We start from the raw sequence: 15546 nt of genomic DNA, 5'->3' as shown, positions 1-15546 counted from the left end.
GGTGGGTGATTATGTCGTAAGCTGCTTATAAATTGATTGGGGTGCCAACTTTTTTATTTTTTTGTTTTCATTTCTTATCTAGTTGGGCCATATGGTCCAACATGTTGTATGACTGTCTAATGAGGTAATTATCTGGTGGGGTTAGGTCTAAAAGCTATTTAGTTAGTCACATGTCCAATTTATTAATATGATACAACAATTATCTGATCAAGCAGCTATCTAATTTGTGCTAGGTCAAGTACTTGTTTGATCAAGGTTTTTTGTTTTTTTATTATTAGATGTGAATTAGGAATTGGGAATGGGTATCCTTTCTTATATAGTATAAAACTTATTGAACCTTGTGTTGATTTATAAGAAAAGAAGAAAAAAATTATTGCAAGAGAAATTAGGATAAAAGGAAATGATTTGAATTTAGAAACGCATCGCTTAATTTAGTTCCTCTTGTTCTAGAAGAAGGGATATATAGATATATTGCAAGTCAAATTTGTAGCTAATGGCATAGCTGTTACTTGTCCTTACATATAGCCAATTTGGCAAAGAATAAGGAAGCAAGAATTATAGAATAACAATGTGGACACTCACTCGCACTCTATCTCTCTTCCTTAATCTATACCAGCTACTTATCCCTGCATTATTCCTCATTTTCATTACTGGCATTGTCTTTTAATAGTCATATATGTTCCTCATAAAAGCTCGGAAGAAATCCAAGTAGGTGCAATCTCTATTCAGCTTCCACCAGCCTTCGTTTTGTTATTTAAACTAAATCGTCATTACAAATTGAATTGATTTCTCCATGTTTATAAATACTTATTAATTTTGAAATGATGATTTTATTAATTTAGAGTGGAAGATGACGCGTTGAAGTCACCCTTTTCTAAAACTTTAGATTTTTTTATTTATTTCTTCTTCTTTTTCTTTATTAAAATGAAAAAAAAAAAAAAAAAAAACAACAGTATGTGTGTGAATATATATTACAAATTGATAAAATGTCAAGTAATTTCGATAGAATTAAATCTGGAAAGTAACTCTCCATCATTTTCTTTGGATAGTGAATTATCTCTTGAAAGCTTCATATCAGCCTTGGAGCAATGTGTGCTGATTTGGATGTGCAGGCTTGCTACATAGGAGAGAGCATATATAATAAATCTCTTGGGACAAAGTTAGGTGGTATTTAATTAAAAGGCACATATATAGAGGACCTAGAGATATTAATTTCAAAAATGAAAAGCAAAAGAGGAGGCAAAGGTACTATTTAAAGGGAGAAATATTGCATGCGAATTAATTTTTTTATTCTCTTATATATATATATATATATTTAAAAAAAAAAAAGTAGTATACAGTATACACATCTCATAGAGAAGACTAATTAAAATTAATGCGAGAAGTTAAATTTCAAAGCCTTTTAACTTTTCTTTTCCTCCTTTTAATTAATGATGTAGTTGACCTGAAATGCAACAGTCTCTCAGCCCTCGGGGAGATTAGGTGAGAGTGAGTCTCTTCAACCATTTTCAAAATTCAAAAGCAGCACACTACCTGGAAAACACAAAGTTCTAAAATAAAGAAAGGAAAAAAAAAAAACTCATGAAAACATACGTCTTTTGAATTGAAATTAACTAGGTTTTTCTCAAGCTTTCATATATATGAAAAAAAAAAAAAAAAAACTTATGGAACAGGAAAGGCTACAAGAGTTACCAGTGCCATACATTACAACATGCTTTATTATGTCTTCTAGCACGACGAGCATCCATCACATTTCCAAGTTTTCCGAACATTCCCTCATCGGTGAATATCCTTCCCGGTGAACTCAAGAATGCGCTTCTTCTAATGGGAGGAGACCATATTCCACTTTGCTCGTAATCAAAATCAAACTCGGTTGCATCAAAAAATTTCTCGAGAAGTCGGTCAGAAACAAACTTAGACACTATCTGAATTCTTCTAGGAGAGGAAGACGACTCAGGTAATGAAGGTGAAGATGAGCATTTGGAGATATCCATTTGATTAAAAAGAAAGAAACAAAAGTACTCAAAATGAGAGAATTAAAACAAGATAACACATGTATGTGTGAGATAGATGAAGCTGAGATGGAGACAACATTTCTAGGAGGGGGGGCTAATGCAAGTGATGGTGATGGTGGGTGCTATGAAAAAGACGTGTATGGCTGTGTGCAATCATGGAGATGTCATGGGCTAAACGTTGTTATTTGGTGCCCTACATACCAAATGCAAAGTTTAGGGAACCTGAACCATTTTGGCTGGTGACATTTTTTTATGCTTAAAAAAGTTCATTTTATTTTATCATAGACTGTATGGTTGATGGACATCATGAGGTACATATTCCTTTTGTGGACCTTATTACAGCCATTCATACTCAAGGGCTTGATCCATGTTTATTGGAACGCAGAATCCATATATTTAAGCTATGTGCATGCATGTGTTAGGTTGTCGATGCATTATCATCTAGATAAGTGACATGTTAACAGAGAGAATCACTCGGCAATTGAAGCTTCCGATATTAACCCCAAGAGGCATAGGGAATATTTTGTGTTCTAAGTTCTAACATCAAAGTTAGATGTTTTTGGATCTTTAAAGGCCTCTAACACACACACACATACACGTACCTTTATTAATTTTATGAGCTTTGAAATTAACAACTATAAAAGCCTCTAGTGATCCTAAAGTTTATGAATCTCAAACTAGTGATATTTAAAAAGCAAATCTAAAACCTGACCAGTTGAAATACACCCCTCAATATTAATCTTAGTCGAGGTGTTGGAGACAAATCTTAACCCAATTTTTATTTTTATTTTTTTATTAATATTGATGTCCGGGTCACCTTTACGCACATCTCAACCAATTTCACGGGCTCCTAAAAGTTAACGACTATATAAGCCTCCAATAACCCTGAGATTTGTGGGACTCAAACTGATAACTTTTAAAAAATAAATTTAGAGTTTAATCAATTAACAAGTTAGCTCAATTTTATTAGGGCTGCCAGTGTTGGCGTATTCTATTATTATTATTATTATTATTATTATGAAGAGAGAAGACGAGTGTAAGATTTCTATTTTTAAATCAATTTTAATTTTAGTCTAATCCTCGAACTCATGATAGCATGTCGACCGTCAAATGTTGGTCTGCATCGAGGGCAATTTTTTTAATGCAGAAAACGATATCATATTGCTGATTGCCTCACAAAATTACAACTTTCATTCAAAAGCAATATCATATTATTTAAATGGAATTTATTGACTATTTGTTTTTCTTCTTACTTTAGAAATGAAATCAATTTCATGCATGTGGCACTGTGCTGTCATTTCTGACGAGGAGCATGGTGGATATGCCGCAAGTGATGTTGACAGTTAACGTGGATCATAATTAATTAAGCCACCACAATTCTAGAGTCAAATCAACACCAGTATTCGAACATGCAATCCCTTTTATGTCAAACGGAATTTGTGTTCATGGATTTTCAGAGATGTACAGGAATGATGGGTGTTTAGCACTGTTTGTTTGCTAGAAAGTAATTTTTTTTTTTTAAATGAATATGAGAAAGTGAATTCCGAGAAAGTATTTTTTTGATATTTGATAGTGAAATAAAAAATAAGCTGGAAAAACATTTTTCAGTGTTTGGTTATGTCATGAAAATGAGCTGGAAAATAACTTATTAACATTTTATTTTTTCTCAAGTTTATTAAAATAATAAGAAACAAATCTTACAAATTAAAAAGTTGAATGGAATGAAATTGAAAAAAAAATATAATTTCATAAATTATCTCAAATAAAATAAATAATAATCAAAATAATAGAGATCAAATCTAAAAAATTAAAAAAAAAAGATGAAGAAATTAAAATAATAATAATCAACATTTCATAAATTATTTCAAATAAAATAAGTAACAATCAAAAGAATGAGGACCAAATCTGATAGATAAAAATTTTCAATAAAAAAATGATAAGAAAAAAGCAAATAACAATTATAAAAATAAGGACCAAAATTAATATAAAAATAAAATTTTAAGAGATAAAATTGAAAATAAATATTAAAAACAAAATATATATAGCGATCAAAAGTTTGAGGATCAAATTTGATATAATCAGCAAATAATGACATTTCTAAATTTTTCACAACTTCCGGAAAGTGTTTTCCCCCAAATTTTTTAGGAAAACACTTTCCTGAAAACCAAGCCAAATTTTTCTTTTACTGGAAAGTGTTTTCCATTGACCAACTTTCCTAATGGCAAACAAACACAAGAAAGTTTGGAAAGTGATTTTCCGGAAACCACTTTCCGAAAAACAAACACAGCTAAAGGGAAAACACTTTCCTGAAAACCAAACCAAATTTTTCATTGACTAAAATTGACTGGAAAGTATTTTCCGTTGACCTGAAAGTATTTTCCGTTGATCGGAAATTATTTTTCGTTGACCAACTTTCCTAATGACAAACAAACACAGGAAAGTTTGGAAACTCCGGAAATCAGTTTTCAAGGAAACAAACGAGGCCTTAATTTCCTTATTGGCATGAAATTAAGGGTTTTTTTACTAAACTTGAGATCAAAGTTTTTTTTCTTTTTTTAAGTAGAGCAGTAGAGAGAAAAGCTAAAATAATACAACTCAAAACTTAATTAAAAAAATCTCATAGTTTAGCAAGTTACATGGCTTAGAGTCAAATGCAATATATATAATTCATAAATTGCATATGTTACATGCACCTCTAGTAGATTAAAACATCAAAAGCTTTTTTATTATTATTCTTTTTTTATTTTTTTTATCCTTCCATCATCATCATCTTCGCTAATAGATCACCCCTCTCTCTTTCTCTTTCTCTTTCTCAACTATGATAAAAACACTCATTTCTCTCTATACCACGACAAATCTCTTTGTCCTTTTATATGTATGACTTTGCACAAATGTAGTTATCATTGTCATTATGTGCCACCCACTTTTAAAAATTTAATTAAAAAAATCTCATAGTTTAGCAAGTTACATGTTAATTGAGAGTCAAATGCAATATATATGATTCAATTCACAAATCCCATGAGTCATATGCAAATGTAGTCGATTAAAACGCCAAAAGCTCTTTTCTTCCTTATTCTTTCCTTGTTTATTTCTTCTCTCCTTCCATCATCGTCATTGTCGCTGACAGATCACCTTTCTCTCTCTTTTTCTCCATTATGATAGACCATCTCTCTCTCCACCAAAATAGTCTCCCTCTCATTTTACATGCATGGCTTTGCACAAATATAGTTGTCACTCCAACTATATGCCGCCACCACAACCCACTTTTAAAAATTAAGGTATATTACACACTTTTTCTTTATTAATTTGATATTTGTATGCTAATTTGTGTTAGGGTTTAGACTTATAGTTTTTTAGGTTAATTTAGGATTTTATTGAATTAAATATTAATTATGTTAATTAGCTATAAAATACATCAATTGAGTTGATAAATTACTTTATTTATGGAGAAAATTGATGAATTATATTTTTATTATTATTATGTTATGGTTAAGGTTTCTTTTTTAGTTTAGAGTTTTGTTGAATTAACAATATATTTTGTTAATTAGCTTTAAATTACACCAATGGAGTTGATAAATTATGTTATTTAAGAAGGAATATGATGGGTTTGGGTTTTGTTGATTATGTTATTGTTTAAGGTTTCATTGAATAAAATTTTGTTAAAATTATGTACCTTGATTAATTTGTGATATTGATAAATTATGGTTGAGTTTTGTTAAAGTTATAAACTTATTCCTTTTTTGTTTGTAAAAATGTATAGATAACATGTATGTATTCATGTTCTAAATTTTGTAATTGTTAATCATTAGTTGTAAATTTAATTAAATTACATAAATATATTTGCATTGTATTGAATTGTTAATTGGATTGGATGAAAGGAAAAGTATGAAGAATGATGTTGTTACAGGCATGCCTGAGGCTACCAAGACTTAGGTGTTTTAAGTATTCATTACAAGTATCAATAATAATGTATGAATAAATGATAAACAAATAAAAGAAACTCTACTAAAATTTTAGTAAAAATTAGAAATTTTAAAAAGATGATTATATATATAATGTAAAACAAAATTACCAAAAGATAAAGTTAATCTTACATTGGTATGATTACAACATAAAGAGTTATATAGGTCGTCTTATGACACCTCACTAACTTGTTGTGATGGATTTGCAAGAGCATGTATGTTTGTATATTATAAAGGCTAGTTTTTATAAGATCAGCATGCTTTGTGACATTCATATTTATCATGGATTGATTAGAGCATTAGTTGAGCAATAGAGATACAAGATCTACACATTCCACCTATGTGTTGGGGAGATGAAACCCATGTTGCAGGATTTGCCATGTTAGTTCCCTCATCATGAACAAAGCCCCTATGATAGGACTTGATGACGTGGTTGACCATGAAGACTTATATTTCTGTTTATTACAATGTGTGCCTCCACCCACTAGTTTTAGAGGTGATAGTATCAATTTGACATGGTTAAGCTATAATTTTAAGAATCCTCTTGATGACGCGACAAAGGTTTATTTGATTATATATGATTAAGCATACATAATGCACATGTTTGAGAATATTATATTCATGGGTACTACCAGCAATGCAATGTCAGCATTCTATATAACAATTCTTAAAGACTTTTAGGTCATTCCTATCTATAGTTAGGGGTTGGTCATGCTTGCATATCTATATTGACAACTATGTAAAGCATGCATGAAATAAAAGAGACAAATATCTGATTGTTTACTATTCTTGCAAGTATAATTATTTTAAATAGTTTCAGTGAATAATTTATTTCTAAATATTAATTCTAGTTCTAGTTATACGAGCATCTCCACATCAGTCATCTAAGAAGTTAGGGGAACAATATGTTCAACTTTGTAATAATAAAGCAACTCTTAATTGGAGCTTGGTAATGATAAATTTTCAATAACATGCTACCTATATAAATTACATGCAAAATTGTTATTGTTAAAGCAATTCAAATTAACACAAAAGAAATACGAACATAAAAGAGAAAGAGGCAAAAGTTCTCATTAATCTATTTATTCTAAAGTGATTATTTTAACCTAAATACAAAGATATTATATATAGTCTAAATTAAAAATAAAACAAGATAAATTTTTTTCTTAACATCTCCTCTTAAACTTATGATGCAGTAGCTACAAGCATCTAAGAGTTTGCCAACTAGAAAACGAAAACAAGAAATGATATATTGAATATTTTGATATTTGATTTTGTTTAATTATGAATTTAGTTGAAATTAAATTAAATTAAAGGCTATGTGAATTATGATTGTGTTGAATTATAAATTGTGAATTGTATTGAATTGAAAATTATGAATTGTTAAGTAGGTTGCTTTTTATGGCGGAGAGTTTCGATGCTAGATAAATAATCTCTAGCATATTTTTTTCAATTGCATCATGTATGTAGCATGTAACTCTTTAAACCATTATATTTTTCTAATAAAGTTTTGAATTGTGTTATCCCTTTTTTTCTACTATTCTAGATTAAAAAAAAACTTCCATGTTCATGCAATGATATAATAAATGATTCCATCCAAAGACTCTAAGGGTCTGTTTAGAATTGTGGTAGTGATGACGGTTCAAAATATTTTTCATTTAGAAATGCATCAAAATAAAGTTTTTTTTATTTTTTTAAAAAATTATTTTTTAATATCAGCACATCAAAATAATATGAAAACATAGAAAACAAATTCATTTTAAGCAAAAACAAAATTCAAAATTTTCCTGTTTGCACCGCGTTCCTAAACAAATACTCCCTAATTTTATTTTTATTCTCCTGTTCATTCTCAACTTTCATATTGTTATTAATTTATTTATTCATGTACTTATCTATTATGCGAGGGATTTTGTGTGGTAGTCACCCTAGCTCTTTAAAAAAAGAAAAGTAAACTACCATGTTGTAATTGTATATTTGATTCAAATGACATGTCCTTGAAAATTGTTAAGCAGTTTCTCCTCTCTTTTTTCAGTGATTTCGGACCCAAGAGAAATGTATGTCTAGCTTCTGCCGCCATCACTTAAGAATTTAGAAGAAGCCCACGTCACAATTTCAATACAACTTTCGCATGAAAGATCCATCCATGTTTTTTTTATTAAAAATGTATAATAATCAAACTCGACATTCACAACATTTTTTTTTAATGTTTCAAATATTAAATTTTGTATACTAAGACTAAATCCTTCCGAATCAGGTTTTAATTATTTAATATTATAAAGTAGAGTATTTTTTAAAAAATATTTTTTACTTGAAAATATTTTAAAATAATATTTTTAAAATTTATTTATTTATTTTTAACATTAACAAAGCATTAAAAAAAACACCCAAAAAATATATAATTTTATATTTTTTAAAAAGCAAATATATTTTTAAACTGGACAGTTGAAGATGCAGTATTGCACTCAAATACTTTTACTAATGGAGAAGAAGACCTAGCTAAATTGTTAAAAAAAAAAAAAATTGATTTAAAAGTATCATGCATTCTAAGGTTGATGACACTGTATTTTTGAAAAAAAAATTAATTTTGTTTAAATTAATTTTATTTAGTGTTTATAAATCATTTAGGTGTGTAGATATTAAAAATAAATTTTAAAAAAATAAAAAATATATATCATATATTTCCAATCACAATATCAAACAATATATAAATAATTAAATATCAGTTAAACACCACAATTTGCAAAGAATGATTATTAGCTAATTGGTTGTTGTCCTAACTCCTAAATAGTCTTATCCAATTCTTGCCAGTAAATATTTTATATTTTTTATAAAATATACATACAGGTTTGAAAACGATAAGTGTAATACTTCATTGCTAATCAAGCTCTTTGTCAACTAGAACAGAGAAGAAAAAGCTTAAGATCAAAATAAAAGCAATCTGCCGATCTCCTATGGTTGGCATCTTTGAGAAAATTTTACACAATAATGGTGTGCATTGAAACAGACGCAGCATATCAAACCAGCTACATCTCCTAAACAATATAATAGTCAGATTAAAATCCTAGCTTGAACAGCACCCTACCCTCTTCATAGCGGAAACATCTTTATTGACATCGATTTTCTCACCTTTGGATGGAACAGCTGAAGCTGCTGCATTGTCACCTGTCTCCATAGCTTTCTTGCTCACGATACGATAGATCTGATTAAGAACTTCAGCAAATGCATTGTCAACATTAGTAGCTTCCAAAGCAGATGTTTCCATGAAGTAGAGGGACTCCCTCTCAGCAAAGGATTTTCCATCCTCAGTTGAGACAGCCACCAGGTGGCGAAGATCTGATTTATTGCCGATGAGCATGACAACAATGTTAGGATCTGTATGATCCCTCAACTCCCTTAGCCACCTTTCAACATTTTCAAATGTTGAGTGCCGGGTAACATCATACACAAGCAATGCACCCACTGCTCCCCGGTAATAAGCACTTGTTATGGCACGGTACCTATAAACACAAACAGTAAGTTCAGAGAACACGTCAGTGGAAGAGAGAGCAGGTGATTCATTGAGTATAAAATTGCAAAATCAGAACTTGTTGCACCCCAAAGGAGGGGGGGGGATTGTCAACCTAGCTTAGACATATATATAGCCAGCCACTAAACAGGCTTGACATCTATCAGCTCATTATAGAGGAACAGCAGCAAATGCTTTCATGGTAAATCTAAAGACTCGGCCCCAATGGGCAGCCTCATGAATCCCTCTGCTATGCATGGTTGTCCAAAGATCAGATGTTAATCCTATAAAAATACTCCTTTTTATATTATAGAATTGACTCAGTACCCAAAGACCACATGATTCATTTCCAGAAAAAGAAGGAAAAAAACAAGGGAGAGAGAGAGAGAGAGAGAGAGAGAGAGAGAGAACATTAAACCATTAAGTCACATTCTGCCAAGTTGCCAGGTCTATGTCTACATCTACATGCCATATGGTGGTCAGTTCAAGGGAAAACCAACTTAAAACCAATTTTAGTACACCAAAAAATGTTTTTTTTTCCTTTTTCCAGAAGATAAAGCACCATACAATTCATATAACTTAATCATTATAGTGGTAAAAGATTAGGAACCCAAGCTAAGGATCCTCAACAAACATTTTTCATTTACCAGGCAACAACAGGTTGATTTTGATAACACCAAGGCATGGCCATGGTGTGAATGGCAGCAGTAGATTGCAATAGAGTAACCGATGAAGAAATATTAGCAACTGTACTAAAAATGATTAAGCTTTAGTTATTCCTATTCAAAGCTTAGTAAAATACAAAACTGTCAAAAGCAATATGTTTCCCTTTTTTTAACATTTTACCATTGGATTTGCAATTTCTGGCACCACATTGCTATATGAAACACAGATTATTCAAATTCAAGCAAAAACATGGTTTAATAACACCAAACACAGATTATTCAATTTCCAACTACTCGAGGATGGATTATATGAAATGGTCTTCAACATATAAAGATAGATTCAAGCTTGAAGTTTAACCTTATTTTTTCAATATTTAAGTTTCTTTACCTTTCTGTGATATGTCCGCAAGATCTACTAGTGCATGTTGCAAGCTAATCTAAGCTCTCGTGTATAAGTGTCTTAGTCTTTCTTTATCTGAATGTTTGGAAGTTAAATAAAATAGGATTTTGCAAGCCTAATAATTCAAATCACAAGTTAGATTAAGTTAGATTCGTTTTTTAACTGTTTATTAGCAATGAGTCTTGCAATTTTGAACCTAAATAATTGCCTTTTAAAATAAGTTTTCAGAATTAAGTTGATAGGTAATCTCTTACATTTCTTTTTTTGTAATTAAATTGAGATTTGATTATTATTTTATATATATATATATAATTTAACGTAAAATTGCAGTATTATTCTATTAATTTTCATATTCAGGATTGTTGTCTTTATTAATATTTGAACTTCATGTTAAATTGTTTAGAATTTTTATCTTAAACATTCAAGAAATAGTTGAGATGTTGAAGTTTGGAGCAAAAAGGTAGAACTTAACAATATCTAAGTGATTCAGTTAGAAAATAGTTTAAGATGAATAATAGAGTAGAAGGGAACTTTCTAAACATAATAATTAATATCCATAATGACTACCACCTAGACAGTACAACTGTGGCATGTATCTGAACAAGCAGCGAGATCTCTGTCACATAACAGTCATTTTGTTAATTCCAGTTTACCACAACCTTATCACATCACCATCCACTGCCACCACAATATTAACTGAGAAAAGAGAATTGAATACATGAGATGGTTTAGCCATAAAATGCAACCATTGCATCAATCACTGCCAAATAAGCATAAAACTCTATACTACCTCAACCTTTGCCTTTCTATCAATAATAGATTACACAAAGGTATACAACTGTGCTGCCCATGGATACAGTAAAAAGCTTTTCAACTTTCTTTATATGAAATTACAATGCTGTGTGTGATAAACAGTCACAGAAACATCAAAGGACAGGAGCATGGTAATGATTCCATAACATGCCTTGATCTCTACATTTTGTCTGAGATCATCAATAAATGCAAATCTTCATATACATTTTTTATGTCTATCAACTAGACAGCACATGTTGAACAAGAAAATAGATACAGGGTAGTCTAGGAAGCCAAATAACACATGTCAAACACAATTCGAAACTTGACTTCCTTCAACTTCAGCCATGGTCCATCCATAAACTTAAATCAGTATTATGCCAATTTGTAAGACGACAAGAGTTTTTTGTGTTATACTTCCTCAGCCCCATACTCCACCTTTGGTTGTCAAACTATGGAAAGAAACATCATTGATTACTTTTTCTTCAGCATATATTTTCGAGACTTTCCTCCAATTCAAAGGAGTTTACACCTTTGGTTGAAAACAGTTATGTGGTTAATCAAAATAATTGTTAGAATATCATATATTGTCATGAACCACGTTCAAGAAGCTAATAGATACAATGGAGGAACAGTTGACAGTGAGGACCAAGGAAGTAAGCTTTAAAGAGCATAATTAGTTTATTGCTGGCTTGCTAGTAGTCAGGAAGCAAAGATGGTGACTTAGATCTAAGAAAATCATGAAAATAGTTATTGGGTTTCATCTCCAACAGAATGTTCCAATAAACTAATTGGCATGTTTGGAAAATAAGGATTTTGAAGAAGCTGATTGTGCAAATTGGTGCAGGATGTTAAATGACAGATACATGGTCCAATCATGCATAATAAAGCACATGATAGTAATATGCAACAAGATCAGTGAAAAAGCATGCTGAAAGAGACTGTAAGATAAAAGTCAAGGCTGCTCTGGCTGAAGAAAGTTGAAGCAGAACACACACCATAGACAAAGTCATGAAAACAATTACATATTGTATCCACTCAGACCTTAGGCTAAAGAAATTAAGAAACCCTACCCTCAATGCAGCTCCCGCAAGCAACTCAAAATTCCAACCCCGTCAATAAAATCAGTCCGCAAAACAAGAGGTGCAATAGCTACAACAATCCCAATCCATCTCTTGCATAGCATCGACAAAACAACCAATACCATAAAAAATTGCAGTGACTATTCCCAATCAAAAAGCTTGGCTAAACTCCATTTCAGTCCAACTCATTCTCAAAACTTTTTGATATAAAAATCAACATGGACACACATAATGTCTATGAAAGTTGCAAAATGTCAAGTTCCACTAGTTCAGGTTGCGAATCCAAGTCCAAATCCATCAATAACCATGATCATTATCTTAAAAGCAAAGCAAAAAAACCCTAACTCTCCAACATACACTTACAAGATCCAAAACCCAATTCACTATTCTTTTGCTCACTATCACAGATACACAAAAGCTTACTAACCAAGACCCGGAACACAAAACAGAGAATTAACTCAAAAACACACATGAAACAATAAAAACCCATCCAAGAAATCACAAAAAGAAAGCTCAATAACTTAAAAAAACAAACAAAACACGCAACATACCCAGATCACAAAAAAAAAAAAAAAAAAAGAAAAAAAAAAAAAAAACCCAGATCACAAAACACAAAAGAAGCAAAGAAATACCAACCTTTCTTGGCCAGCAGTGTCCCAAATCTGGGCCTTAATGACCTTGGAATCAACATTCAAGCTGCGAGTAGCGAACTCAACACCAATAGTAGACTTCGACTCCAAACTGAACTCATTACGAGTGAATCTTGAAAGAAGATTGGACTTGCCCACACCTGAGTCGCCAATAAGTACAACCTTGAACAGGTAATCATAGTCATCTTCGGCTCTGTACCCTGCCATTAGTAGTTGTCACGCCAATAGTATTATGCTTGCTTTGCTTCAAAGAAGTAAAGCCCTGGAGAGACAGAAAGAGAGGATGAAAATGATGTTTTTTTTGTGAGTTTTCTTGCCTCTAATGGTATTGGGAGTTGGAAATGGAGGGGACTGCTGTCTCTCTCCCGCTCTCTGTCTCGGTGCTTTGCTGGGCTGGACTCCAAGTCCAGTTTTTTTTTAAATTGTAGAAAGTGTCGACGGGTAGTGGTCACTATGTTAATCACGATTTAATCCTTACTAAATTATTGTAAGCGCTATGTTTTGGTTGGAATTAATTTTTTTAATATAAAAAATATTTATATATTATCAATATGTTTTTTAATTAAAAAATAAAATATACGAGGATTGACATGATACAATTTAATTAATTTAACAGATTTAAAAATACTCAGATAATACATAAAAATATAGTTTGATTTTAAAAAAATTAGGACAACATTTTTTTAAAACATTAAAATGATAATATATTAAATCAATTTTGATCAACTCAAGTTAACTTGTCAAATCCATTATCTATGTTATAAGAGACAGATAACCTTATAGAAAGAAAAAAAAAATTATAAAACTCAATTCATAGTCACCTAATTTTGAAGGATTAAATTGAAAAAAAAAAAAAAAAATAACATGAGTCAACTCGGGTTAGCTTACAAAACTCAAGTTAAAAGACAAGGATAACTCTATAGAAAGCGAATTGAGAAAAAAAAAATATAAAGTCCAATTCCCAATAAACTCAATATTGAAAGATAAAATTAAAAAACAGATAAAAAAATAATCTAAGTCAACAAGCCTTACCCATCAAACTCGCGATTTGAGTCATGAGACTATAATAACTCTATAGAAAGTAAATAAAAAAAATTAAAATATGGTTCCCAATTAAATCCAATATTAATGGATGAAATTAAAATATATATATATATAATAGATAAAAAAAAAAAAAAAAAAAAAGACCTAAGTGAATATGACTAACCCACAAAACTCGTGACATAAGTCTTATATCTAGAAAATCTAATGTTGAAGGATGAAATTAAAAAAAATATATATACATATAAAAATAGAGTCCTAAAACATTTTGAGGACAAAAGTGAAAAAGTGCATGGCTTTTCACCATTCATTGCTATAGCGAAAAGCCAAGCTCTTTTAGTATATGTTAACTAGCTAAGTGATTGCCAACATATCCAATATTTTATTTTCCAGTAAAAAAATGAATATGCCGACTTTTTATTATATTTTTTTATATAAAAAAATTATTTATAAATTGAAATATGTATACATGCATCTAATTAAATAAATTGGATAATTGATCATGAGATAATAAGATTAAGATGTTTGATCTCATAAAAAAATTAAATGTAAAAAGGAAAGCAAAAAAAAAAAAGATTACTTCTCAAAAAATTAAAAGATTAAGGATGAAATTTAAATTTAAAAAAAAAGACCTAAAAAGAACAAAGTCAATCTTTGTAAACCTTCGAAACTTGTGATTGTGATCATGAAGTTGAGACTGACACAACAAAGCAAAATTCTTAAAAATAAAATGTTGAGTGATGAAGTTGAAAAAAAACAAAGAAAAAAATTTAGAGTCAACTCAGGTTAATCTAGTAATCTTATGATCATGAGCAAATGATTGAAATAATTCCATATAAAGAAAAGTGGAAACAAAAGGCACAAAAACCAATTCTAAAACAACATTAAATATTGAAAAATAAAATTAAAAATAAAATAAATTTGTAGAAAGGCCTAAAAAACCCAAAGTCAACAAATATTAACCTTCAAAACTCATGATCTTGATTATGAGGTCGAAATTAACTTTATAGAAGGCAAAAAATTAAAATGAAACAAAATCCTTCATAAAAAATATTGAGATGAAATTGAAAAAATAAAATCCAATAAAAAATGACCCTAAACAAAATAAACATTAATAAAAAAAAATAGGGCCCAAATTCGACATGAAAAAAATTGAAATCAAACTTTAAGGATGAAATTGAAAAAAAAAACAATTAATAAAAGGATAAAATAATGAGGATCAAATTTGATATAAAAATTAAATTAAATCATAAGATTAGGATGAAATTGAAGAAAAAGTACATCAAAAGAAGATAAAAAAATAACAATGAATAAAAAATAAAAGAAATAAAAAACCAATTTCAGATAATGAAACTTTTGTTTTAATTTTTTTTCTCCAAAAAACTAAGGTCTAACAATGAAATCAAAAAAGAAATAAGTAAAAAAAAATGTTAA

General features: G+C 30.0%; 1 protein-coding gene across 1 annotated transcript; it reads right to left on the bottom strand.

The window, feature by feature from the left end:
- Window positions 1-8822: 8822 nt before the first annotated feature.
- LOC118063053 (ras-related protein RABA1d) lies at window positions 8823-13496 on the bottom strand. Its single transcript, XM_035076963.2, has 2 exons — window positions 13058-13496; window positions 8823-9474 (listed from the first exon to the last, which is right to left on the bottom strand). The coding sequence occupies exons 1-2, from the start codon at window positions 13276-13278 to the stop codon at window positions 9039-9041; spliced, it is 657 nt and encodes a 218-aa protein (XP_034932854.1). The 5' UTR covers window positions 13279-13496; the 3' UTR covers window positions 8823-9038.
- Between the last annotated feature and the right edge of the window lie 2050 nt (window positions 13497-15546).

Source organism: Populus alba, chromosome 4, assembly GCF_005239225.2.
Source record: "Populus alba chromosome 4, ASM523922v2, whole genome shotgun sequence".
Classification (NCBI taxonomy): domain Eukaryota; kingdom Viridiplantae; phylum Streptophyta; class Magnoliopsida; order Malpighiales; family Salicaceae; genus Populus; species Populus alba.
This window is presented reverse-complemented; position numbering and strand designations above follow the sequence as displayed.

Coding starts and splice junctions, on each gene's coding strand:
- LOC118063053 (XM_035076963.2), bottom strand. CDS start 13,278: ATGGCAGGGTACAGAGCCGAAGATGACTATGATTACCTGTTCAAGGTT. Junction 9,475..13,057: donor GACACTGCTGGCCAAGAAAG/GTTGGTATTTCT, acceptor TTGTGTTTATAG/GTACCGTGCCATAACAAGTG.